This window comes from Hemicordylus capensis, chromosome 4, assembly GCF_027244095.1.
Source record: "Hemicordylus capensis ecotype Gifberg chromosome 4, rHemCap1.1.pri, whole genome shotgun sequence".
Lineage (NCBI taxonomy): Eukaryota > Metazoa > Chordata > Lepidosauria > Squamata > Cordylidae > Hemicordylus > Hemicordylus capensis.
Genome location: NC_069660.1, coordinates 226,888,863 through 226,913,436, shown reverse-complemented (window position 1 = coordinate 226,913,436; position 24,574 = coordinate 226,888,863). Strand labels below are relative to the sequence as shown.

Below are 24,574 nucleotides of genomic sequence, written 5' to 3'. Positions count from 1 at the left end.
GGGTAGTGATTTCACCTTGGGTGGCCCCAAAGGAGAGGGGAACACCAAGGTGGTCTGCTGGAGTTCTTGTTGCAATGAAGTCCTCAGTGTAAAGCACAAGGCGAGCACGAAGATGGTCTTGTTGAAGGCCTTGTTGCAGTCTGATGGAGTCCAAGTGCAAAGTACAAGGGAGCACACTGGGTCATGGAGTTAGAGATACTTATACTCCAAAATGTGCTGTGAAGAGCTTCCCAATAGTTCTTTCAAAAGTTTTGATGGAACCTCTTCAAAGTTATGTCACTAACTCATCCCTATTGTAATGGAGTCTGCTGTTGCACTAGGGATGGGCCCGGACCGGTCCGGACCTTGGTGGTCCGGATTGGCGGTGGGGGGTCGCTTTAAGAGCGGCGGGAGGGTTTACTTACCCCTCACGCCGCTTTCCCGATCTGGCGCCGTAACTAGTAGTGTAATTGGGGTGGCAGGATATCTCCCTGCTGCCCCTTCCCCGCTGCGGCTCGCTTGGCAAAGCTCCCAGTAATGCTTTGCGTGCGCGCACGCAAAGCATTACTGGGAGCTTTGCCGAGTGAGCCGCAGCGGGGAAGGGGCGGCAGGGAGATATCCTGCCGCCCCAATTACACTACTAGTTACGGCGCCAGATCGGGAAAGCGGCGTGAGGGGTAAGTAAACCCTCCCGCCACTCTTAAAGCGACCCCCCACCCTAGTGCCGGACCGCAATGTGGCGGTTCTGTGCACACCTCTATGTTGCACTTGTCTTATCTGCCTTCCCTTCCTGGCCTAATTGCTTTGTTAGCATCAGGTGTTATCGCTCTTGTGAGAGGATGAGGGGAGTTTAGATTTCATTCCAAGGCCGAAATGACCTCAAATGCCAGACACTTTCAGTAGCCAGTTCAGGAGTCTGCTTAGCTGGGGCCTCCTCATAGAAAGAGGGAGTGTGACTCTAATCTCCTTTCCAATTTGTGGTGCTTGTAGCCAAATCTGGGGCCGACAATCCACTGCCAACTAAGCAAGTTGTCCCCATGTATAACATAGACTGGGAGCTCACTTTGCGGAGCAGCTCTTGAGCATAGCAAAAGTGCATCTCCAAGCCTGGAGATGCAGTTGCAACCAGTGAGGCTTCTTGGAACAGGCTGAATAAGCTCAGCTGGTAACACTATTTAATTAAATAACCAACCTAGTTTGCTTGCCAGGTAACAGGGAGGAGTGATTCAGTGATAATTCCCCTCACAGTGAGCTGGCTGGGTCTGGTTCGCTACATGGGGTGTGATTTATAAGAATACATAGCTAGGGTACCACAGGAAAGGGTCGGTAAAAACCCATGGGTTTACTCCCAGCCCCTCACAGTGCTGCTTCTGATTTCTTATTTTAAAGGCAGTGCTTGATCGTTTCCTTGAATTAGATTATAATTGTATACTGTTAGTGTTTGGTGCTGAGCAGCTCTTGAGAATACCCTCAATTCCCACCTAGGTACTAATTTTCAAAGAGACATTTATCCGGTCTCATACATATTGTGTCAGCAGAGTACCAGTTTCTGAAGTTTCAGTTGCACTCTTCCATCACTATTTCACTATTTTTCTAATGCTGTAGAAAGAAACAAAATGGCTACTTCCTTTTGAGACACAGCAGACATCCAGCTCTAGAGCTCAGCATGATAAAATGTTATAAGGAAAGGGGGAAATTCATAATGCCACAGAAGCCACTAGCAGAGTTTGCTTGAATGGTGTAGAGACAAGTTTCAATCAAGGCCTTTTTTCTTTGCCTTGCATGTTTTATTTTCAAATAAATGTGTTTTGCCTGCCATATACTGTCAAGAAATGTGTATACTTAACTGCATTGCTCTTATCTTTTTATTTGGTTTTTTTGAAAACCCAGGACCAAATGAATAATTTTTCTAGGTAGTATTGTAATTTTAATTAGATTTTGTATTTGACACAGTGTTGTTAAGTACATAAATAAGCTCAGACTTACTGCCTTTTTGATTATATACTCCCTGTATATTAGTATCTCTTAATTTTATTTTTCCCTTCAGATAATTATCTTGGAGGAAGGAGGCTTCTGATTTACAAAAATAAGAGTGTTGTTAATTTCACATGTGCTGGGCATGCTTACAGCATTAGGGAGATGATTCTGCTTTCTGCCCAAAAGCAATGGCAGTAAATTTGGAATGTCTTGTACTCTTATTAGGGCTGAGGATTTTATGTCACTACAATCATTTTCTTTATGTGCAATAATTCTAGTGACACTTGCATAGTCGAGGGATGATACTGCCGTAGATTATTCTTAGTTCTAGATTTTGTGATGTCTATATATTTCACTCAAATATGAAAAAGCAAGCATCAATTATACTTAATATGTTTCTTTTTATAAAAATAATGAAGTTGCTATCATTTTAAAGATGCAGAGTTTATAGCTTTGCACCCTGAAGGCTGCATGAAATAGAGACTTTCTATAATAATATGAATGTACCCAAAGTAGATCAGACGTGGATATGAGACATTAACATATATGTAATGGAAAAGTACTGGTTCTTGGCGTTTGTAGTTCATATATACTATAATGCTGTGGTATTTTACAGTCGTTTCACTGTCCATTAGTGGAAACATGTCCAAATGAATTCAGCATTTAATGTTAAAAATCTTATAATGTGCCAGCTTGATTTGTAGCCCGTCATATCATGGAATGCTAATTAAAATCATATTTTTGCATATGTCATGCCTTTCATGTACATATGCAAATAGATTTCCAGTGCCTTTCAGCTATTAGTAATTAACTTTATGAAGGACAGCTGTAATACATAATTAACAAAAATGTTTGCAAGCCCTTTTCACACTGAAAGTAAGAGGAGTAATTTCTTTTTAGGTTTTTAAGGATGCCATTTTAGAAGCCCGTGTCTGATATCTATATTGGTGAAGTAATCACATGACATAATTAAATTAATGTAAAGGTGTTATCAGTGGAAGTATATTCAACAATTACCTATATTAATTTTTTTGACACCACAGTTTAATTGAACCAAGTGTTTGTATTTCAGTGTTAGGTATTGTGATCTTTGCTTTTAAAATATCCTGGTGCTATTGGTGCCAAATTCTTGTACAGGTTCCTGGAGCCACTTGAGAAGGCCAGCACCATTTCTGCTTTCCTATCCATCCCAGCACCATTTCAGCTTTTTCATCAAGGTCTTTAACTAGATGCTTTATTTACAAAGAATAAACTTCACACGCCAGTTCCCACTATCACATTATTCCCTTTGGAGATTCTACCACATAAGGACACTGGGCTTACTTGGGGAAGGAGCTTGCTTTATTGATGGACAAGGAAGGTATCTTTGTTAGGCTGTGTGTGTGGGTAAACAAAGTGTGCATGCCTGTGTATACACATGGTTCAAACAAACAAACAAACAAACAATGGGACAGCCTCCAGCAAACGTCCTTCAGTACTGTTTAGGATCACCAGGCTTCTGAATAGACCTGTGATTTCACCAGGTCTCTCTCCCCTCCCCTCCATTCAAAGGCTGAAGTGCTGCGGGGGGGGGGCACAATTGGTGAAATTTGACAATTTGAGCCACAAGAGTCCCCTCAGGCTTTACATCTGGCAATACTAATTATTACAATATCTGAATAAATTCAATAACATTTAAACATATTAGCATAAGTGTATTCAGGGTGGTTTTTTTGGTTTTTTTGCATTTACTTGCAATCCATAAGCTATGCCACAACAAAATTTGGCATATTACATTTGAGATTATATGTTGAAATTGTACATATATTCCACATGCATTAAATTCTAATCACAGACTAACAAAAATCATGTCTATTTTTTCAGGGTGGCATTTGTAATGAAGAAGCACTTAAATACACACTTACTGGGAAAACATGGAGTTGGTACCCCCAAAGAAAGGTAAAATAATACTGGCTCATTTCAAGCTGCATATCTATCTATCTATCTATCTATCTATCTATCTATCTATCTATCTATCTATCTATCTAAAATTTTAAAGCTGTACTGAGAATGTTATACATAAATCCATCAATAAAACCTTTTGGTTTTAGAAGGCCCAAAGTAGTACAAATGGACCAATAGTACTTGGACTGTTTGGCTCCTTCTTTCCTTCTTGTATTGAACCTGCTGTGCCCCAGGGACTGGAAGAAGTGGTGGGTGTTGGTGGGATAACAAGCCCAACTGAGTGCTGTATTATACTGCTATCAAGCTGCTATCAAGCCCAACTGAGTGCTGTATTATGCATACCTGGACTGTGTAGTGCTGCACATCATGATCTGAAGTGGGAAACAGAGCAGTGTTACAATTTGTGCTATCTATAAGATGCAAAATTGTTATAACTTACCTACTTGAAGATGTCCTCAAACAGGATCATCAACAGAAAAGTTCCAAAACAGGGTGTAAATTCTTAACAGGAGGACTGAAGGCATAAATTAGAGGGTAGGTTCCATAGACCATATAGTCAAACACCCTTGCATTTATATGAAAGCTTTTCCAGTGTTACATGTATGTTATAAATTAATAATTTATCCAGTTAGTAGTTTGATATACGTCAGTTTGTCCAGATTGACATTTGTTATGTCAATTTACAATATACCTAGCAATTCTTGGTTTTGAAAAGCAGTGTTCTTGAGGCTGAAAGTTGTGGTTTTTCTTTTTCTCCCTTCAAATGGAAAATGACTATTCTAAAACAGGGCAAAGCATCTATTCCTTTAAATGCCATGAGAAAGACTTACATTGTGCACTTGAAACATCTTGCATCATAGTGTTGCAGACAGGAAAATGGTCCTACTGAATGTTTCCCTGCTTCCATGCTATTAAAAGGGCAGAAGTCCCATGCCTCATGGAATCTGGTACTGTCTCTATTATTATACTCTTTGCTGTCCCTATTTGACGTAACACATCAATTTGGAATTAGGGTTGAGCAGCAAGAATTATAATAGCAGAAAGTAATCATTTTATGACTGCATAATGATTATTAGGGGTGTACATTTCCCAAATATTGATACTAGAAATTGTCAGGTGCACTGGGAATTTATTTATTTATTTATTTATTTATTTATTTATTTATTTATTTATTTATTTACATTTATTTATTTACATACCACCTGATATGTAGATCTCTAGGCGGTGTACAAAATTTAAAATATTTATAAGTCACAATTTAAAATACACAACAATAAAAACAATAGAATAAAATTATTAAAACAAGTTTTTTAAAATTATTAAAATTAATTCTAATTAAAAGCCTGTGAGAACAGGAGGGTCTTGAGGTTCTTCCTGAAAACAAACAGAGAAGGCGATGCTGTTATCAGGCGTGGGCCGTGAACGTGCCTCTGTGGGGGTGGTGGGCGGCTTCTTTAAGTGTAAATGGAGCTGGTGCTCCGTGCCACCCAGCAGCCCCTGTGGCGGGGAATCGCCTCCACCACTCACCTGGCCACTGGCGGAGGCTCACCTCCATGGGAGCCAGGTAAGTGGCGGAATCGATTTCCCACCACAAGGGCTGCTGGGCGGCACGGAGCACAGGCTCCATTTACACTTAAAGAAGCTGCCCCCCCCCCCCCCCCGGCGCGTTCACAGCCTGCGCCTGGCTCTTATTTCAGCAGGAAGCTTCTTTCAGAGCCCTGGGGCAGCCACAGAAAAAGCCCGGTCCTGGGTCTCCACCAAATGAGCCGGTGGCGACCGTAACTGGACCTCTCCAGAAGAACGTAGCACGCAGCAGGGATTATGACATAAGAGGTGCTCTCTCAAATAGCCTGGACCCAAGCCATTAAGGGCTTTATAGGTAATAACCAGCACTTTGTATTTCACCCAGAAACATATTGGCAGCCAGTACAGTTCTTTTAGAACCGGTGTTATGTGGTCCCTTCGTGTTGTCCCAAAGACCAATCTGGCTGCTGCATTCTGTACCAGTTGTAGTTTCCGGACTACTTACAAAGGCAGCCCCACATAGAGCGCATTACAATAGTCAAGCCTGGAGGTTACCAGCATATGTACCACTGTTTTAAGGTCATTCACCTCTAGAAATGGACATAGCTGATGTATCAACCAAAGCTGATAAAAAGTGCTCCTCACCACCGCCTCCACCTGAGAAACCAGGGAGAGCTTGGGGTCTAGGGGCACTCCCAAGCTATGTTCCTGATCTGATTTAGGGAAGAATGGTGGTCTCGTAACTCCAGTTTTCCTCAATGAGGTGGATCTGGTGGCGCAGTGGTAAAACTGCCGCCCTGTAACCAGAAGGTTACAAGTTCGATCCTGAACAAGGGGCTCAAGGTTGACTCAGCCTTCTGTCCTTCCGAGGTCAGTAAAATGAGTACCCAGAATGTTGGGGGCAATATGCTAAATCATTGTGAACCGCTTAGAGAGCTTCCAGCTATAGAGCGGTATATAAATGTAAGTGCTGTTGCTATTGCTATCTATTCCAGGTGACAGTCACTAGCACAAATGGGAACCCATTAACCACAGGTGGTCTGGAAGGAGGATCAACAAAGAATTAGTTCTGCTTTCCCAGGAATGACCTAGCCATTTTCCCGTGACATATCTTCCCCTACCTTCCACTTGCTGAGTAATCGTGTTCAAAATACTTATTCCCCTATCATCCCAGCGTACTGCCAAAAGAGCTAAAAACTGTAGCTAAATATTGATTTAAAAGAAAATCCTCCATCCCATCTCTGAGGGCCAGTCCTCCCCCAACCATCTCAGATTAAAAATGTTCCCTTATACTTGACTCAGACTGGGAGAGAGAGGCGCTTTTGCCCTTGGTGCTACCTGAAGAAAGCTGCCCAAGGAATGACTCTTCCTGTTACTCTATGGTAGTGAGCCATTGGTGGGTCCCCCAGAAGTTTATCTGCCCCCATAAGTAGTCATAAAGTGACTGAATATAGCAAATCCCTTCAGGGATATTGACTTCTTGGGACAATGTTGCTCTTTCTCAATTGCTCAGTTCACCATGGCAATTGTTGCCATTTATGCCTTTCACAGTTGTGTAACCACTGTTATCCTGCCTCCCCCCAAATTCCTCTTGGTCATCTAATTTTTAGGATATTCTGGTGAGGAGTTATAAACCTTTAGAAAACCAAAGCACACAATCAAAGCACACAAGCATTGACTACATAGTTATTGAAAACCCTGTGACTTTCTTTTCCTAGTTTTCATTCTTAGTTGTTTCTAAATGCCAAAATCATGTTAATTAGATTATAATTTCCAGGTTGATCTCTGGAGACTTTAAAAAAGATTGGTGTTTCATTAGTTATCTTCCATGCCTTTTTAATATCAGCTGCTATCAAGATCACTTCTCATGCTACAGTTTTCACATATGGAAGTGTTTCCCCAAGCCAGTTTCATTGTAACTGAGCTACGGAGTTATATTATATTTTTCTGAGACCTCTCAACAATTTTGTCTAATAGGACTTCTCTGCATATATGCAGGCTGAAACTGGGAAACTCTGACGAAGGAGAAGTGATTGCATGCCATTTCTTTGCCTTCTGAATGTTTTTTACTGTGCATGTGCCAATGACTGAGTCCCTTCCCACTTGTTCCTCCCTTGATTTGTGTAGTTAGCAGCAGCAGAACCATCTTCATCATCATTGACAGTTTGTGCCAAGGAAGTTCCCATTTTTCTCTTTGATTTATTTTTTATAATTAGTTGCCTTGCCAAGTTGTTCTGTGACCAACAGTTTATTTTCCTGACCATACGTCATAAGACAGAATAAATATGCATACATAATACAACTGATTAAAAACATTAGTTGTCCTTAAAATAGTCTACCACATTATTATCCATACTAGTATTTTTAAGCCCGTTATAATAACGGGCGCTAGGTTTTTTTCTTCCCCCTTTTTTCCTTCTTCCTTTCTCTTGCCCCCCCTTTTTTGTTTCTGTTTTCTTTCTGTTTCTGTTCCTTTCTTTTCTTTCCTTCCTTTTCTCGCTCTCCTCCCCCCCCCCCTTTTTAAATTCTTCTCTATGTCTTTTCCTCTTTTCTTTCTATAATGGGCTTGGCTGGTGGTTGTTTTTTAATTCCTTCTTCCTCTCTCTTGTCCTCACCCTGAAATAATATCAATGCTTAGAGGAAGAAAATCCTGCCTAATTTGAAGGTGAAGTTGAGGTTTAGAGTATGCATCAGTATTGCAGGGGTGAGAGTCCTTGGCAAGAGTATTTTGATTAGCAAATAAGTAAATACAATTCAAACAGCTCAAAAATCAGAACCAAGGTTAAACTTAAGACTTTCAAACTTTACATAGAGTGGAACTTTATAGGTGAAACACACATATCCTTAACTCTTCCCCAAGGACCCCGTTTCTCCTTCTTTATTGCATTTATAATTGAACAGCTTTGTAAAATATGTGATTTCTGGATGAAGGATTTTCTCCCAGGATGCTTTAAACACTTAATGATTTACATTTTCTGCATCAACTGTGCTTGTATTGCTTTCATGTAGTGCTATGGCTCTATTCCAGAAAGCTATGCTCATGACTGAGAGGGCAAGCAGCGGGAATTGCAGGGACGGACCTACCTTACCCCCAGACATTCATCGCTGTTCCTGTTGGTGTGCCACCATGCGCCCACGATTCCTTCTCCCCCCCCCCCATGATTAAGGGCCAAATTGGCCCATGTAAATGCCGCCACCCGCCCTCCCAGCTGCCCGAGTCCCCCTCACCCGGTTAGGAAGTCCACATTTTGAGAAGCAGAGAGGAGCTCGCAAGCAGAGCTCCTCTCTCTGCAAAGCCTCTTCCCGAACTGGAGCTTTGGGTGCAAAGGACGCCTATTGAGTCCTTTGCGTCCATAGCGCCAGTTCGGGCAGAGCCTTTGCACAGAGAGGAGCTCTGCTTGCGAGCTCCTCTCTGCTTCTCAAAATATGGACTTCCTAACCGGGTGAGGGGGACTCGGGCAGCTGGGAGGGCGGGCGGCAGCAATTGTTTGGGCTCGCCATCGCCGCTTCTGGACTCTGGCCTCCTGGGCGGGCGGAGAGTGCCGCCCCCACTGCCCAGAGTGCCACCGGCACCCGTCGTCTTTCCCTTCCTGTGGCATGGCTGGTCCTCTTGCCGCCGCCTCTACCCTCCTCCCGGCTTTCCCGTTTGCGTTGCGGCTGGGCTGGTCCCGCTGCCGCCGCCCAGAGTTCTGGCCGCCGATCCGCCTCTACCCTCCCCGCGGCATGGCCGGTCCTCTTGCCGCCGCCTCTACCCTCCCCCTGGCTTTCCCGTTCGCGTTGCGGCCGCCAACATGGCCGCCTGGTGTCGGCAGTCCTGTCTCCCTTGGGCTGTTCTGGGCCTGCGCTTCGCGCAGGCCCAGAACAGCCCAGGGAGGCAGGGACGCAGATCCCCAACGTTCCAAGGCCACGGCCACTCACTTAGCCTTTTATTATATAGGATTCATTTATATTTTTTTTCCTGGATATTGTGTGGAATGTCCTGTATTCTTGCCTTCATGTTTCTCATACCGCCTGCTCATGGAATAATAAATTCTCTTCAAAAAGTGAAGATGCAAACCACCGATGAGCATTTCAAGTGTCTTTTCTGCCCTGGGGAGCTGTCCAGTATAGAGTCCTATGCTGTTTGTCAGAGCTTCATGGGGAAAGCCAGAAAGGATAGATCAGCTCTTTCTATAGGAAGGACCTTTAGTGACTGTTAAAAAGCATTGCGCTTTAACCCTTTTTAGTCATTACAATCTCAGGTATGCTGTATCTGGGTAGAAGGAGAACAAGAGTGTGCTGGCTAGCCTTGCTCCCTGGTGTCGATGTACTCCACTCCCACTGCTTTTTCTGGGTTCAGCATTGTATGAGGAGGGCATTATTGAACCTGGGGATTCCTCCTACATGTAATTTGAAGCCCTGATGGTTCTACGTCATGTGAGGGAAGTGCCCCCATGTTCAGTCCTGTTCTTTGCAGACAATCGCTTAACCCAGGGATGCCAGGAGTACTGCTAAGGAGCATGCCTACCCTGTTCCACTTCTACCTGGGTACAGTGTACCATGATTGTAAAACCTGAATAAGGCTTGGATCTTAATCTGTAAAAGGTCTTAAACCCTCTGCTGCCCCCAAGCTCATCCTCTGCTTGATGGATGCTAAGTTTCCTTGGTTTCAGCCTTGGCTTGTAACTGTTATTCTACAAATAATTTTTGTACAGTTGCACACCGCACCTTTCTAAATCACTGATAGTTATTAAATTGAGAATGACAATTATTTGAGTGGAAAGGCACTTTACCCATATGACCTCCAAGGTACACACAATAATAGTGAGAAGCAGATAGGGCCATATTTCCTCTTTATTAGAATGCAGAAGATTCAAAGTTGTAGCCTAAATGTGTGACTAGTCAGGGGACCAACCACTTGATCACAAGAGTAATTTAATTTTGTGTCTGTTAACAAGTGAATCTTACCACAAGGCACCTGATGCTCTGAATACCAGTTGCAGAGGAGCAGCTGCAAGAGAGGGAGCAGGCCTTCATGTTCTGGTTGTGTGCCTTCCAAGGCATCTGGTGGGCCACTGAGTGAAACAGGGTAGTGGACTAGATACAGCCTTAGCTCCGATCCAGTAGAGCTCTTCTTTTGTTGTTATACAATAAATCTCATATATCTGAGTAGTAAGGAATCCTGGGCATGCAGAGCTTAAGGAGAGGCGTGCAAGATCTCTTGCTATTGCTAGCCTCTCTGCCACTACTTACAACTTTCCCTTTGCCTGAGAAAAATGAGGATTGGCAGGGAGGACTGGAGGTGAGTTTCCCTGGACGGGATCTTTCTGAATGGAAACTCAAGCTAATATAAGGTGTGTTGAAGTGGGGGATTCTCCCATCAGTACAAATATCCAGTGCATACTGCTAGATCTAAACAGGAACATTTTTTTTAATAGAATGTCCCTTCTAGAAGCAGAATAGGATTCTGCAGCACTTTCTTCTGGTGCTTTATTTCATCTCCGGTTCTCCAGAAAGACATCTTTCTACTGTGGTACAGTTACTGTATAATTATCATAAATACTACATAGAAGTAACTTATTCTACCCTTGTGTCTATATGTACTATAAAGTATCATGCCACAAATATTCAGATACACTATCTGAGCTCAGGAGGTATGACTTTTAGTTTTTACCCCAAATATGTATATTTTAAATATGAATGCTTTAATCTCCCACTCTGTAGAGGTGGGCTGCTGTTCCATCTCATCAACCCCTCTCTTGTGGTCCTTATGGACTTTCCTGTTTGTCCCATGTTTTTCTGTAAGGGGTTTGACTTGTCAATCAATATAAGGTTGCTGAAGAATGGTGTAATGATGTTTGTTAGCAAGTTGTGTTTTTGCAGTATTCTAATCCCTTGCAGGCTTAGGAGCAGAGTCACAAGATCAGAGCAACCTTTGTGTGTTTAAACTTTACCTAGATTAGTATGATGGAAATAATAGATTATGTATCTCATCTATTTTTCAAAACTCAATAGTTGTGGCAGGCTAGCAGCCACAGTTTTCTTTTCCACTGGTAGCCCCTTAATGCTGACATGCCTATGTCTCTCCCCACCCCCGCCCTGTCTCCTGGAGTCAATGATTGAAATAGTTTAAATGGAGGTTGAACTGGGCATAACAATTCTTTATGATGATTCCTAGTTTTTCTTACCTTATTAAAACATTAATTCCTTGGCTGAGATTTTGTCATTTCCCCCCTCAGTTCTCTATAATTGGACAACTAAATCAGTTTCTTCTTCATGTTTTGAATTTGATTCTGCCCTCTGATACACATTGCATAGTATAGCAAATACTAATAGAAGCTAACTAAATAGGCTGTGACAATTAAATTAATAATGCATTTTGTTTGCAACTGTTTAGCCTTCATGGTTTGACTGATATATGCAAAGATGGTAATTTATTAAAAGTAAATTCATGTAATTGTACTGCAGAGTTTGATGGACCAAAAAATGTTGTCGGCATGACTATCATCAAAAACGGAATAAGTTCAGAAGGGTACATTGAAAGAGGGGGTGGTGGTGGAAGCGACAACATTGCACACCAGAAGAAGTTGTTTTATTTTAACCAACTTCCTGACTAAAGTAGTTTGGATTATCAAACATTCAGAAATCTGGAACAAAGGGTATGTTGGGAGACATATTATAATGTAAAATAACATCTTTGTCAGGATTGCCAAAGTTCTACTCAGAACGTATTCTGGACATGCTTTATATAGTCCACTTGTCCACTGCATAAAATATTCTGTTATATGTGTCCATATTCCAGACATACTTGTAACACTGCCTTTATACAGGACACCTGTGTGCCCTTTAAAGTCTGCAGTTGTGTGCCTATTCACAAAACTCTAGCCCCTCACTCAGCTGTGTTTAGCAGCTGTGCAGGCTCACCCTGCACTGCAATGGCTGCTGCTTGTGCTGCCTTTCCCTGCCACCTTTTCCCTGCTGTGGCTGCGGGGTTGGCTTTTGCACAGCCAGAGCAGGAGAATTGGCTCCCTCATGCAAGCAAGAGAACCGATTCTCCTGCTCTGGCTGCAACAAGACCCCTACTAGAAATGGCAACAGGCGTGTGTGTCCCTTAATAATGGCGTCAGAGTGCATGCAGGAGAGCCAGTTTTCCCACTCTGGCCATGGCAAGAGCCAATGCTGTGGCGGTGGTGGGGGAAAGGCAGCAGTGGAGGCTGGGAAAGGCGGCATAAGCAGCAGCCATCACAGCGTCGAGCGAGACTGCACAGCTGCTAAAAACAGCCGAGAGGGAGTCTGGCTCTTGGAAGTCTCCTGGAAGTCCACAAGCAGCAGACGAAGGCATGCTCCCATTCCTGCTGCTGTCCTCCTGCAACAGGTATTTAGAGGTACTCAGCATATTACCTTGCTTCGCCCCTTTAGAAAACATTTTAGATTTGTCTAAGTGATTTCTAAACCAGGAGACAGATGTTGTGGTAGACAGCTTAATGAAAATGTGAGCTCTGTGTGGGGAAAAAGGCAAATTTTATTCTGGAGATGATTAGGAAAGGGAGTGGAAATAGAACTGTAAACATGTTAATGTCTTTACACATTCCTATGCTTGAGCTGGTTGCTGCTGATGCTGTAGAGCTGGGAAAGGTGCAAAAGAGTGCAACCAAAATTATCAGAGGATAAGAATACCTTCCTTGTGAGTAGAGGTTATAGCATCTGGAGATTTGTAGTTTATAAAAAGGCAACTAAGGGGAGACATGATATAGGTTTATAAAACTGTGCATGGCATGGGTAGATAGAAGTTCTTCTTCCTCTCAGACAACATTACAACCAGTGGAGATCATCCAATGAAACTGATGGGCAGGATATTTAGAACAGACAAGGGGAAGTACTTCTTCACATAGTGCATAATATTGGCCAAACCAATAAAATGAAACACAACAGAGACAAAGTCCTATATTTGCTCAATGAAATGTCAAATGCACCAGGACAGGATCAGAGAGGCCTAGCTTGACAGCAGTACATGTGAAAGGGACCTTGGTGTCTTAGTGGACAGCAAGTTGAACATGACCCAGCAGTGTGACGCAGCTGCTAAAATAGCTAATGTAAACTGAGGCTCCATTAACTGAAGCATAGTGTCCAGGTCGTGAGACATAATCATTGTACTCTACTCTGTGCTGGTCAGAACTCTCGGAATATTTATTTTATTATTTATTTATTTAACATATTTTATACTGCCCCAAACCTATGTCTCTGGGCGGTTTACAACAAAGTAAAAACAGAAAAAGTAAAACATTAGTTAAAATAAAAGAATAACAAAAAAAGTTAAAATGTTACAGCAACTTAAAAATTTTAAAATATTTTAAAACAGTATTAAAACAATTAAAACAATATTTCATTAAAAGCCTGTGTGAACAGTTACATCTTTAAAGACTTTTTAAAAGCTGTCAGAGATGGGGAGGCTCTTACTTCAACAGGGAGTGCATTCCAAAGCAGCAGCGGAGAAGGCCCATCCCCAAGTAGTCACCAGACGAGCCGGTGGCAAATGCAGACAGACCTCTCATGATTATTTCAATGGGGGGTGGGGGTTCATGATGAAGAAGATGTTCTCTTAAATACCCAGGGCCCAAGCCATTTAGGGCTTTATAGGTGTCATGACTCAGACCTCTGACTCAGAAGAGTCAGAAGAGAGGAACGGGAGGACTCGGTTGGTAGTGAGGGCTCAGAGGCACAGCAAGAGGATTTGGCAGGGAGACCAGACGCTGGAGCTGAGGAATCAGAACAGCTGCCAGACATGAGAGCTGAGGAGGAGGCTGGGATTTCACCTGTCTTGAGAAGACGTCTCAAGAGGAAGGCTCAGTGGGAAACACACAGGCGCAGGATATCGCAGGAGAGGAAGTAGAAGTGCTTACTCAGGGAAGCTTGATTGGCTGCCGGTTTTCTTGAGCCATATATTAAGCAGTCTGTGACTTGCACAGATTGCTGTTAGCAACTTTCGCTCACCGCAGACTGTGTTCATACTTAGCATTCTTCAACCTTTCGTGTTTATTCCCTGCTCCTTGTTCTGTTCATTCCTTGCTCTCTTGTTTTTCCAGATATTACTCAGTTATCTTAGAGGCGGGTACCTAGTTTTGTTCATGGGTCCTTATTTTTGTTTGCTACTATTTTTCTTCGTGAGTCTTTTTCTTGTTCATTCGTGCAGCTTCGCTGCTACTCTTATTTCCAGACTTTCTGTTTAACTCACAGAAGTATAGCTGAAGGGGTTGTAAATCCTGTCGGGTTAGCCGAGCCAACAGATATACGACAATCGGTTATAACCAGCACCTTGTATTTTGCCCGGAAACATATCGGCAGCCAGTGTAGCTCTTTCAATACGGGAGTAATATGGTCTCTCTGAGATGACCCAGAGACCAATCTGGCTGCTGCATTCTGGACCAACTGTAGTTTCCGGACTATATACAAAGGCAGCCCCACATAGAACACATTGCAGTAATCTAGTCTGCAGGTTACCAGCAGATGTACTACTGTTCTGAGGTCTTTTCTCTCAAACGGACACAGCTGGCATATCAGCCATAGCTGATAGAAGGCACTTCTGGCCACTACCTCAACCTGGGACACCAGGGAGAAGCTTGGATCCAGAAGCACCCCCCGACTGTGTACCTTCTGGGGAAGTGTGACTCCATCCAGAACAGGCAGATCCAACCCATTTCCCGGAAGAGGGGGGAATCAGCAGAGACTGCTTAGCTGGACAGAACAGTCCATCTTCCCTGCCATACCATTTTGACCTGTTGTTTGCACATGAAGAAGGAACTAAAGGACTCCTTTAGGAATACTGTGTCCTATTCTGGTCCCTGCATTTTAAGAATGACATTGATAAACTAGAACAAGTACAAAGGAGGGAAGCTAAGATGGTAAGCAGTGCAGAAACCAAAACTAAGTTAGGTTATTTCTGTTGTTTTGAGAATGACTGACATCTTGCTGGAATTAAGGATGTTGGATAACTGTGCTCCTTCTGACTCCAAGTACCAACTTGACTTGCTCTTGTACCACATCCATCCATTCCTGCTTTCTAGTTATGGGGCAGGAACAGTTAATCTAGGAAGTGGGGGAACCAGCAGAGACTGCTTAGCTGGACAAGACAGTCTGTCTTCCCTGCCATACCATTTTGACCTGTCGTTTGTACGTGAAGAAGGAATTAAAGGACTCCTTCAAAGAGGGGCTACACCCAGAAATGAATCCATTTTGGGGCCTGTTGTTGTTTGGTACAGACAGCAACAGAGAAAGGACTCCAATATGAAACAGAATTTGGCTGGGCTGCTAAACACATATCTATATAATATATAGTTAATGCAAAAAAAAAAAAAGATGCTGAATTTGGTTGCATATAGTGACTTAAATTATTTATTGTTAATGATAGAAAATGTTATCTGCCTTATCATGACTTTAAATTTGGAAGCACATACTCTTCTGTTTTAATTTGGCTTTGATTATTATATGCATAGATTTAATTATCTGCAATTTGCATTTTTTAAACACTTTAACCATGAAGTTACATTGGGTGCTGCTAATCAGCAGCACCTACTAGAAGAATGGCGACAGAAGGTGGGGAGTGTGTGTGTGTGTGTGTGTGTATTGTTTGGCCTATGCCTAAGTAGAGGACTGTTCATCTTGTCCTTTAACCTGCAGGAAAGAGGAGAGATGGACTTGTGGTAAAGGAAAGATTATGCTACCCTGGCAACCACAGAACCATGTGGTTTTCGTGGTAGAATACAGGAGTGGTTTACCATTGCCTTTCTTCCATGCAGTATGAGATGATGCCTTTGCGGCACTGAAGTGAGCATCCGCCTCCAGCACCTTCCTATATCACTGCTCCCCGATATATGTGACTACAAATATATATTGACTAGGCACATGTGTGGGAAGCACACCGGCAGGGATTTGAACTAACGGCCTCTTGCTCCCTAGGCAAGCTGCTTCCCTGCTGCTCCACTGCAGCTGATACCAGAGGCGTATCTAGGGAAAATAGCGCCTAGGGCAAGCACTGAAATTGCGCCCCCTGTCCAAACATCTGACACCCATCTTTCAGATAACTTTACCATATTATCAGCTCAAAAATGCAAGTCAAGCTAGTTAATCTTTTAATATTTCAAAAACTATTTAGCAGTGGACTTAGCCAGACCAAAAGAAATGCTGGAGGACATAGCCAGACCAAAAGAAATGCTGGAAAACTACAAATTTCAGTACGCTGGGGCTCATGAAATACCCAAATACTATGTGGAGGTGTACTTGGAAAAATAAACAGAAGTGCCTGCCTGATTGTCTACTGTGCATTGTAGCATCACTATTACATAAGTTTTAAAAATAAATGGAGAATTTGACTTTTCTCAGATACTCTGAAAATAATTAAAGGATATGCAGAGTAAACTGTGTCACTGCTTGGAATATATTCTAGTCTTTCAGAAAGACAGTTAAAATGAGAGAAAGAGAGCAAGAAACTCCCATTGGGCCTTAATACTAAGGATTTCACATTAATTCAAAGACAAACTCACCATTAATAGCCATCACATTTAACTCACTTATCACAAGAAGCAAAGTAAGAGCAAATGAATACAATCCTAGCTCATAAGCTTCAGCTCAGTATTCACAAACCCTGATTCTCTGTACATAGTGCCAAACTGAATATGTGTACAGTGACATATTAAATTATTATTTTTTTACCTGTAGCCCCTTCGGGGGGCTACCTAAAGGCCATGGGGAGGTCTGCAAAGGTTCCCTCTCTCCCCGCTGGCCTCTAGGGCCTTGCAGGGACCATTTGAGCATGTGCAGTGGCCATTTCTTAAAATATATATTTTAAATGGCCACTGAAAACAAAATGGCCACCGCGCATGCTCAAATGGCCTCTGCAAGGTCTGGCATGGCTTAGAGCCTCACAGAGGCCATTTGAGCATGTGCAGTGGCCTTTTTTTCCCCCAGTGGCCTTCTTTAAAAAAAAAGTTAATTTTAAAAAATGGCACCCCCTTCAAATGGCACCGGGGGCACGTGCCCTGCCTGCCCCACCCTAGATATGCCCCTGGCTGATACATGAATTGTTCCCTTTGCAATTCCTAAGTAGGGTTAGATCTCGTTTGCATTTGAATGAACATTTAAAAGGCAATTAACCACTATGTTCAGTGACTTAAATGTGAAGTGAAAGAAAATAAAAACCCAGTTTTATGAATAGAATAGAATAGTAAAATACACTTCTTTCCTTCCATATTTATGTTGTATGTTGTATGTGTGTTGTATCTATAGTGGCACAGCATAATGCACATGTGCGCACACTGCCTTGAAACTGCCTCCCAGGACAAAACTCATTCCACTCATGGATAAAAAATAATAATATAGGGAACACTGCAGGATAACTGTATATCTTGGATGGATCCCATAGGTCCCAATGGTTATTTGCTGGAAACAAAACTTTCCATGTTTTCGTGTTATTAAAATGAAGATATTTGGAAAAGAAATTTTACCTTGAAACTCCTCTGCATTTTATAAATGACATGATGCTTCTAAACAAATTTTGGTTGCTATATGGTGCATTTTGGGTTTTTTTTTAAATTTGAAAAAGGAACTTCATGTAGGGGAAAAAATCCTCTAAGGTATTTTGCTTCAAGTTGTTGCAACTATGATACTGATTTATTGTCAGCTTGGATGTATCTCAAAACTGGCACATTATCCTCTTTGTTCAAGGGCATTACACATTTGGTAGTTCACTGTCAGTAATATTTCTGAGAACTATTTGTATTATGTCATTGGCTGGAGGAATAGTTACTTGGAGTGCTGTTGTGTGTAAAAGAGTATTTTTCACTGGTTAGCAAAAAGAGAAGCATGAAATCTGAGTGTCTTAAGAAATTCTTATCATATATATTATGACCAGAAAGTATTCCTGCAAATTCTGTCCCTAATTCTGCTAATATTTTGCAACTACTGAATCTAATAGCAGATTCACACAGACAGTTTAGTTTATTTTCTGTTTCTTATTTTCTACAAGTGGAGCTTATTCCTGCCCTTCATATACAAACCACATGGAAGAACTTTAATGTGAACCAGGCACTGATAATTTGATAATTGTGAAGCTTTTTCAAGCGTATGTGACCATGAAAATGGCTGTGATTCTGGTGTATGTTTTTGGTTCATATTCAGATTTCTCCATGTGGTCATCGTCTCAAACAGGAGCAGGGGGAGAACTCGGGATTATAGTTTTCTTCAGTCATCTCTAATACTTAAAACCTCCCTCTAGTCAACCTTGAATATTTAGTCATTCTAGTAGTAAGGTGATGGTAGTATCAATAGGAACAGGAATATTGAGATTATAAGGGAGAATGTCTCAAACTGTGAGAAGGTAATGAAGAGCCTTAATCCAATTCTTCAGACATGAGTACCATTGTTGGACCCAGTGAAGGTACTTTACACTGTGTGGAAGACTAGGAATAAATGCTTGCAGGTATTCTTCAGATTGGAAAGTAGAAAGTATTTCTGATTTGATTTACTTACTTTACTTTATTACAGTCATAGACCAGAATAAATTTGATTAAGTCAGAATTGATTCCGCTGCTGAGACGATTGATTGATTGGATTGATTGATTAAGTGCCGTCAAGTCTGTGTCGACTCATATGACCACATAGATAGATTCTCTCCAGGATGACCTGTTTTCAACTTGGCCTTTAAGGTCTCTCAGTGGTGCATTCATTGCTGTCGTAATTGAGTCCATCCACCTTGCTGCTGGTCATCCGCTTCTTCTCTTTCCTTCAACATTTTTCAGCATTATGGACTTCTCAAGGGAGCTGGATCTTCGCATAATGTCTCTGAAGTATGATAGTTTGAGCCTAGTCATTTGTGCTTTGAGTGAAAATTCTGGATAGATCTGTTCTATGATTCATTTGTTTGTTTTCCTGGCTGTCCATGGTATTCTCAAAAGTCTTTTCCAGCACCAAAGTTCTAAAGCATCAATGCTTTTTCTATCTTGCTTCTTCCAGCTTCCATGCAAAAGGTCCAGCTTTTGCATCCATAGAGTGTTATGGGAAAAACCACTGTCCAGATTATTCTAATCTTTGTAGGTGTAGACACGTCACGGCATCTAAATATCCTTTCCACGGTCTTCATTGCAAGCCTACCAAGTGCTAGTCTGTGGCGTATTTCTTGACTGCTAGATCCGTTACTGTTGACGGTCGATCCTAAAAGGCAGAAGCTATCCACAACTTGCATGTCTTCATTGTCAATTCTGAGGCTGGTTGCTGTACCCATTGTCATTAGTTTAGTCTTCTTGATGTTTAGTCATTGTCCCCTTTTTTCACTGTGCTCCTTGACTTTCATTACTAGAGCTTGCAGATCATCCACATTCTCAGCTATCAGAGTGATGTCATCAGCATAGTACAGGTTATTGATGTTTCTTCCTCCAACTTTAAAACCATGCTCATCTTCTTCAAATCAAGCTTCTCTCAGTATATGTTCAGCATATAAATTGAATAAAGAGGGAGAATGGTGGGTACATTCTCAAGATCATATTATGGAAGCTTTGTTTTTCCACTTTAGCTTGACTTGGAACCTGCACGTGAGCAGTTCGTGATCTATTCCACAGTCGGCCCTCGACCATGTCTTTGCTGTTATAACTGAGCTCTTCCATTTCCTTGCACCAATAATGAAATCAATTTGTTTTCTATGTACTTCATCTGGTGATGTCCATGTGTATAGGCGCCATTTTGGTTGTTTGAAGAATGTGTTAGCAATGAAGAGATCATTGGCTTGGCAGAAACTAATAAGTTGTTCTCCTGTTTCATTTCTGTTTCCTAGGCCATATTTTCCTCCTTACCTTTTCCAACTTTGGCATTCCAGTCTCCAATCACCAGTATCACATCTTGCTTGCATGTTCTTTCAATTTCAGACTGGACTTGAGTATAAAACTCATCAGCTTCCTCTTCTTCTGCATCAGTTGTTGGGGCATAGACTTGAAGAACTGTCATGTTAAAGGGTTGTTTACGAAATCTAATTGATATTAGTTGGTTACTGGCTGCATTGTACCCAAGTACTGTAATTGCTATGTCCTTCCTGACTATGAAAGCAACACCGTTCCTCCTTTGGTTTTTCGTGTCTTGAGTAGTAAACAGTATGATTTTCTGACTGAAAGTGTCCCATTCCAGTCCATTTTAATTCACTGATGCCCAAGATGTCAATCTGTAGTCAATCCATTTCATTTTTCACTGTGTCGAGCTTTTCAATATTCATGCTTCTTACGTTCCACATTCCCCTTGTAATCCTGTCTTTGCAGCTTTGGATTTTCTTTTCCAGAATGGCAACATCAGCTGCTAGACACCAGCATGGCAACATCAGCTGCTAAAGGCTTTAGTCTAACCGCGTCATAAACACCATTGGTACTCTGAGAGATCCTCAGCTCTTCCTCAGTAGCATGTTGAGTACCATCCAACCTGAGGAGCCCATCATCTGCCACTACATCGACAATCATTCCATTTTGTCTAGCCATGTGGTTTTCTTGGTAAAATACAGGAGTGGTTTACCATTGCCTTCTCCCGCGCAGTATGAAATGATGCCTTTGTCGTTGTCACTGAAGTGATTGTTTGCCACCAGCACCTTCCTATATCACTGCTGCCCAATATAGGTCCCTGCTTGCTTTAGCTGGGCAGCTGGGATGACCTTCACGCTTTGGGTGACCCTACTGGGAGTATACCTCCCAGTGTACTTCGCTCATTCCTCCCAGGAACACCCCTGCCACGATGAGGCATCATAGCAGGACTTGAGACTATTATCTGAGATAAAACCTCCCCCCCCCCTTGTGGGTAGTGTGTTAGAATGCTGTGATATTTTGAGTTGAGTATGTTTTTTTCACTTAGAACTTGTATATACACACTACTCAATATGTTGCCATTTTCCATCAGCATGCCCAGAGAGTCTCTGAGGTAGAGATGCCATTACAGGTGAGCTACAACAGTCACTACTATCCCTGGTAAATTTGTAGATATCTCATAGGATGTTAATAAAAGGGAAAGAAAAGCTGCCAGTCTACCCACAGAATGCTTCCCTCAGGAAATTAAGCAGAGCAACCATGGCACATGTGCTATGACTAGCTTGCTTTGTAGGTTTCAAATCATGTCCAGCAGCTTCAGGTATTTTAGATTTTATCATGATTTTTGTATGGAAAAGCTTTTGAATAACATCCTTTTTAAAGCTAAACATGATCTGTGAACTTTAATATCCATTGTCTTTTTAAAATATACTGTCACCTAATTTAAAAGAACTTACTTAACTGACTCATATGATTTGATTCTAGCTGCATAAATTTGCATATATGAAAACAATTATTTTAAGGAGGAAAGCATGCTTTTTGTGTTGCAGTAGGCATTGTCTTAGACACATTCCCCCTTCTCTTTTGCCCAGGATGAAATGCTTCTTTTAAGATGGCACTTACCATCTGCAGTTTTTTTGAAACGCATGTACTAATGGTTTTTCTTTTTTAAGGAGATCTGCTGACCCATTGATCACGGGCACCTCTTTAATTGATTAAACTGGTTTTTATTCAGTCTACAGTCCTACTTGATTCTCACCTAAGGGAGGCACAGCTCACCACCTCATTGGTGATCTTTTGCTGCCATGTAAAGACCTCTCTGTTCCACCGGCTTTTAATATATCAGCAACTCAAGTGTTGATATGGCCTTTAAAAAAATAATAATGATGGTGCTGTACAGTGTTCCCCTGTAAGAGGAAATCTCAGATGTTGTTTACTACAGCTCCCAAATCCCTAGCTGCAGTGGGCTTTGGCTGAGGATGCTGGGAGTTGTAGTCCATAACCTCTGGGATTTTCTATTAGAGGGAACACTGGTGCTGTTACACTATTTGTTTAGAGTTTTAGGATTGCTTGTAACTTATTGAACAATTACATCATTATTTTTGATAGTTTACAAGGGGTGACCCATCCTGGACATCTTGCAAAACGTTTATCATAAGTATTTATATTAGGGATGTGCAAAAAATTTCGGGCACAGATCGATCGGTGCCCGAAATGAGCAATTTCAGGTGATTCGGGGCCGAACCAAATCACCCCCGATGTCCCCCGATATTCTTCGGGTGGATCTGCCCCAAAAGAGTGGGGTGGGCTGGTAGATAGTGCCTAATGGGTGGAGGCTACCACCCGTCCTCAATTTCAGAGTGATTGGCCAGAGGGCTGGATTTTGTTGATTTTCTGAGGTTTTTCTTCATAAAGTGCAGTGTGGTAGATTGATTCATTCATCATATTTGTAGTAAATGCGAGTGTGAAAAAGTGAAAGTGGGGTCATGAGAGTTCTTTAATTGAAAAAAATCTCATTTGCTATCATTGAATGAGAATTCACACCTCAGAAAATAAGGGAATAACATCCCTTCAGAAAAACTTCTGAGGTGTGAATTCTCATTCAATGATAGCAAATGAGATTTTTTTCATTAAAGAACTCTCATGACCCCACTTTCACTTTTTTCACACTCTCACTTACTATGAATATTGAATGAATCAATCTACCACACTGCACTTTATGAAGAAAAACCTCAGAAAATCAACAAAATCCAGCCCTCTGGCCAATCACTCTGAAATTGGGGACGGGTGGTAGCCTCCACCCATTAGGCACTATCTACCAGCCCACCCCACTCTTTTGGGGCAGATCCACTTTCTGCCCCCAATCTGCCCCAAAGACACCAAAACTTCAAAAATTCCCAAAAAATCAGCCCTCTGCCCAATCCCCCTGAAATTGGGGTGTTATCCTCCACCCATTAGGCACTACCACTCCACCCCACCCTTTTGGGCAGATACACTTTCTGCCCCCAAACTGCCCCAAAGACACAAAAACTTCAAAAATTCCCAAAAAATCACCCCTTTGTCCAATCCCCCTGAAATTGGGGTGGTAGCCTCCACCCATTAGGCACTACCACCCCACCCCACTCTTCTGCCACAGGCCCCACTTTCTGCCCCAAATTGCCCCAAAGACATGAAAACTTAAGAAATTTCCCAAAAATCACCCCTTTGCCCAATCCCCCTGAAATTGGGGTGGTAGTCTGCACCCATTAGGCACTACCACCCCACCCTACTCTTTTTGCCCAGATCCCATGCTATGCCCCCAAACTGCCCCAAAGTCACTAAAACTTCAAATATTCACCAAAAATCAGCCCTTTGCCCAATCCTCCTGAAATTGGGGTGATAGCTTCCACCCATTGGGCACTACCACCCCACCCCAAAATTTTGCCCCTGGGCCCTTCCCCCCCAAATCGATTCGGATTCGGGTTAAATCCGAATCCGAACCGAATCAAAGGTGATTCGGGTGGCCCATATTCGGGCACAAAACAGAACAGGGGTGATTCGGTTCGGGTCCCGAACCGAATCACCGAAAATCCGAATTGCACACCCCTAATTTATATCCCTGCCTTCCCATCTTACAGAATATCAAAGGTGAATCACAACATGTAAACAATAAAAAATAATAAAGTCAGTATTAAATAAGTTATAAGCAATTGTGAAATGCTAAATAAATAGCAGAAGATAAATACCACAGCCCCACGCAAAAGGCCATAGCAGCATTTAGTCAATTAAAAATTTTAAAACCCTGTTCTTTATCTGGAACAAGTAGGTCTTTACCTGACATCAAAAGACTGCCAGGGAGAAGTGCTTTCCTTAGGTGGGAGTTTGTCAGCCCAGGTTTACCCACAAATAAGGCCCAGATTTCAACCATACTGTCAGATATTGGTGGGACATAGTCTTTGCAGCAGATCTTAATAGCCAATTTTATATGGAAGAAAAGAGTCCTTCATATGCTTTAAAACCTTTTACTTTAGTTTGAAAGAATTTTTTTAAAATTGGATTGATTGCATACGTATCATATATGTATAAATGTATACATATATTTAGAAGTGGATATAGTCCTATAGAAGCTGCATCCCTTTTCTTTTCTCCTTCCTTTTCACTATATGGAAAGAATTTATTTCAAGATGCTTTGTGACATTTATTGATTTAGGATGCTTGGTGTCATGGGTACGCTTTGATCTGTGTATATAAAATACAATGTATTCATTGAGTACATTGTAAAAGAAACAGCACTATAATCTTTTGACAGTCTAGAGATGAAATATTTTCCATATATCTTGAGGAAATGTGGAGAAGTCCTTTGTAGA

The 24,574-nt window shown here is 41.9% G+C and overlaps 1 protein-coding gene across 3 annotated transcripts in view; it reads left to right on the top strand.

Moving 5' to 3' along the window:
- Positions 1 to 24,574, top strand: part of ZNF407 (zinc finger protein 407) — a 684,045-nt gene that overhangs the window by 224,724 nt on the left and 434,747 nt on the right. For all 3 annotated transcript variants that reach the window (XM_053244892.1, XM_053244891.1, XM_053244890.1), the window contains exon 4: positions 3,820 to 3,894. In XM_053244892.1, the coding sequence (XP_053100867.1) occupies positions 3,820 to 3,894 (75 nt within the window). The remainder of the gene's footprint in view (positions 1 to 3,819; positions 3,895 to 24,574) is intronic.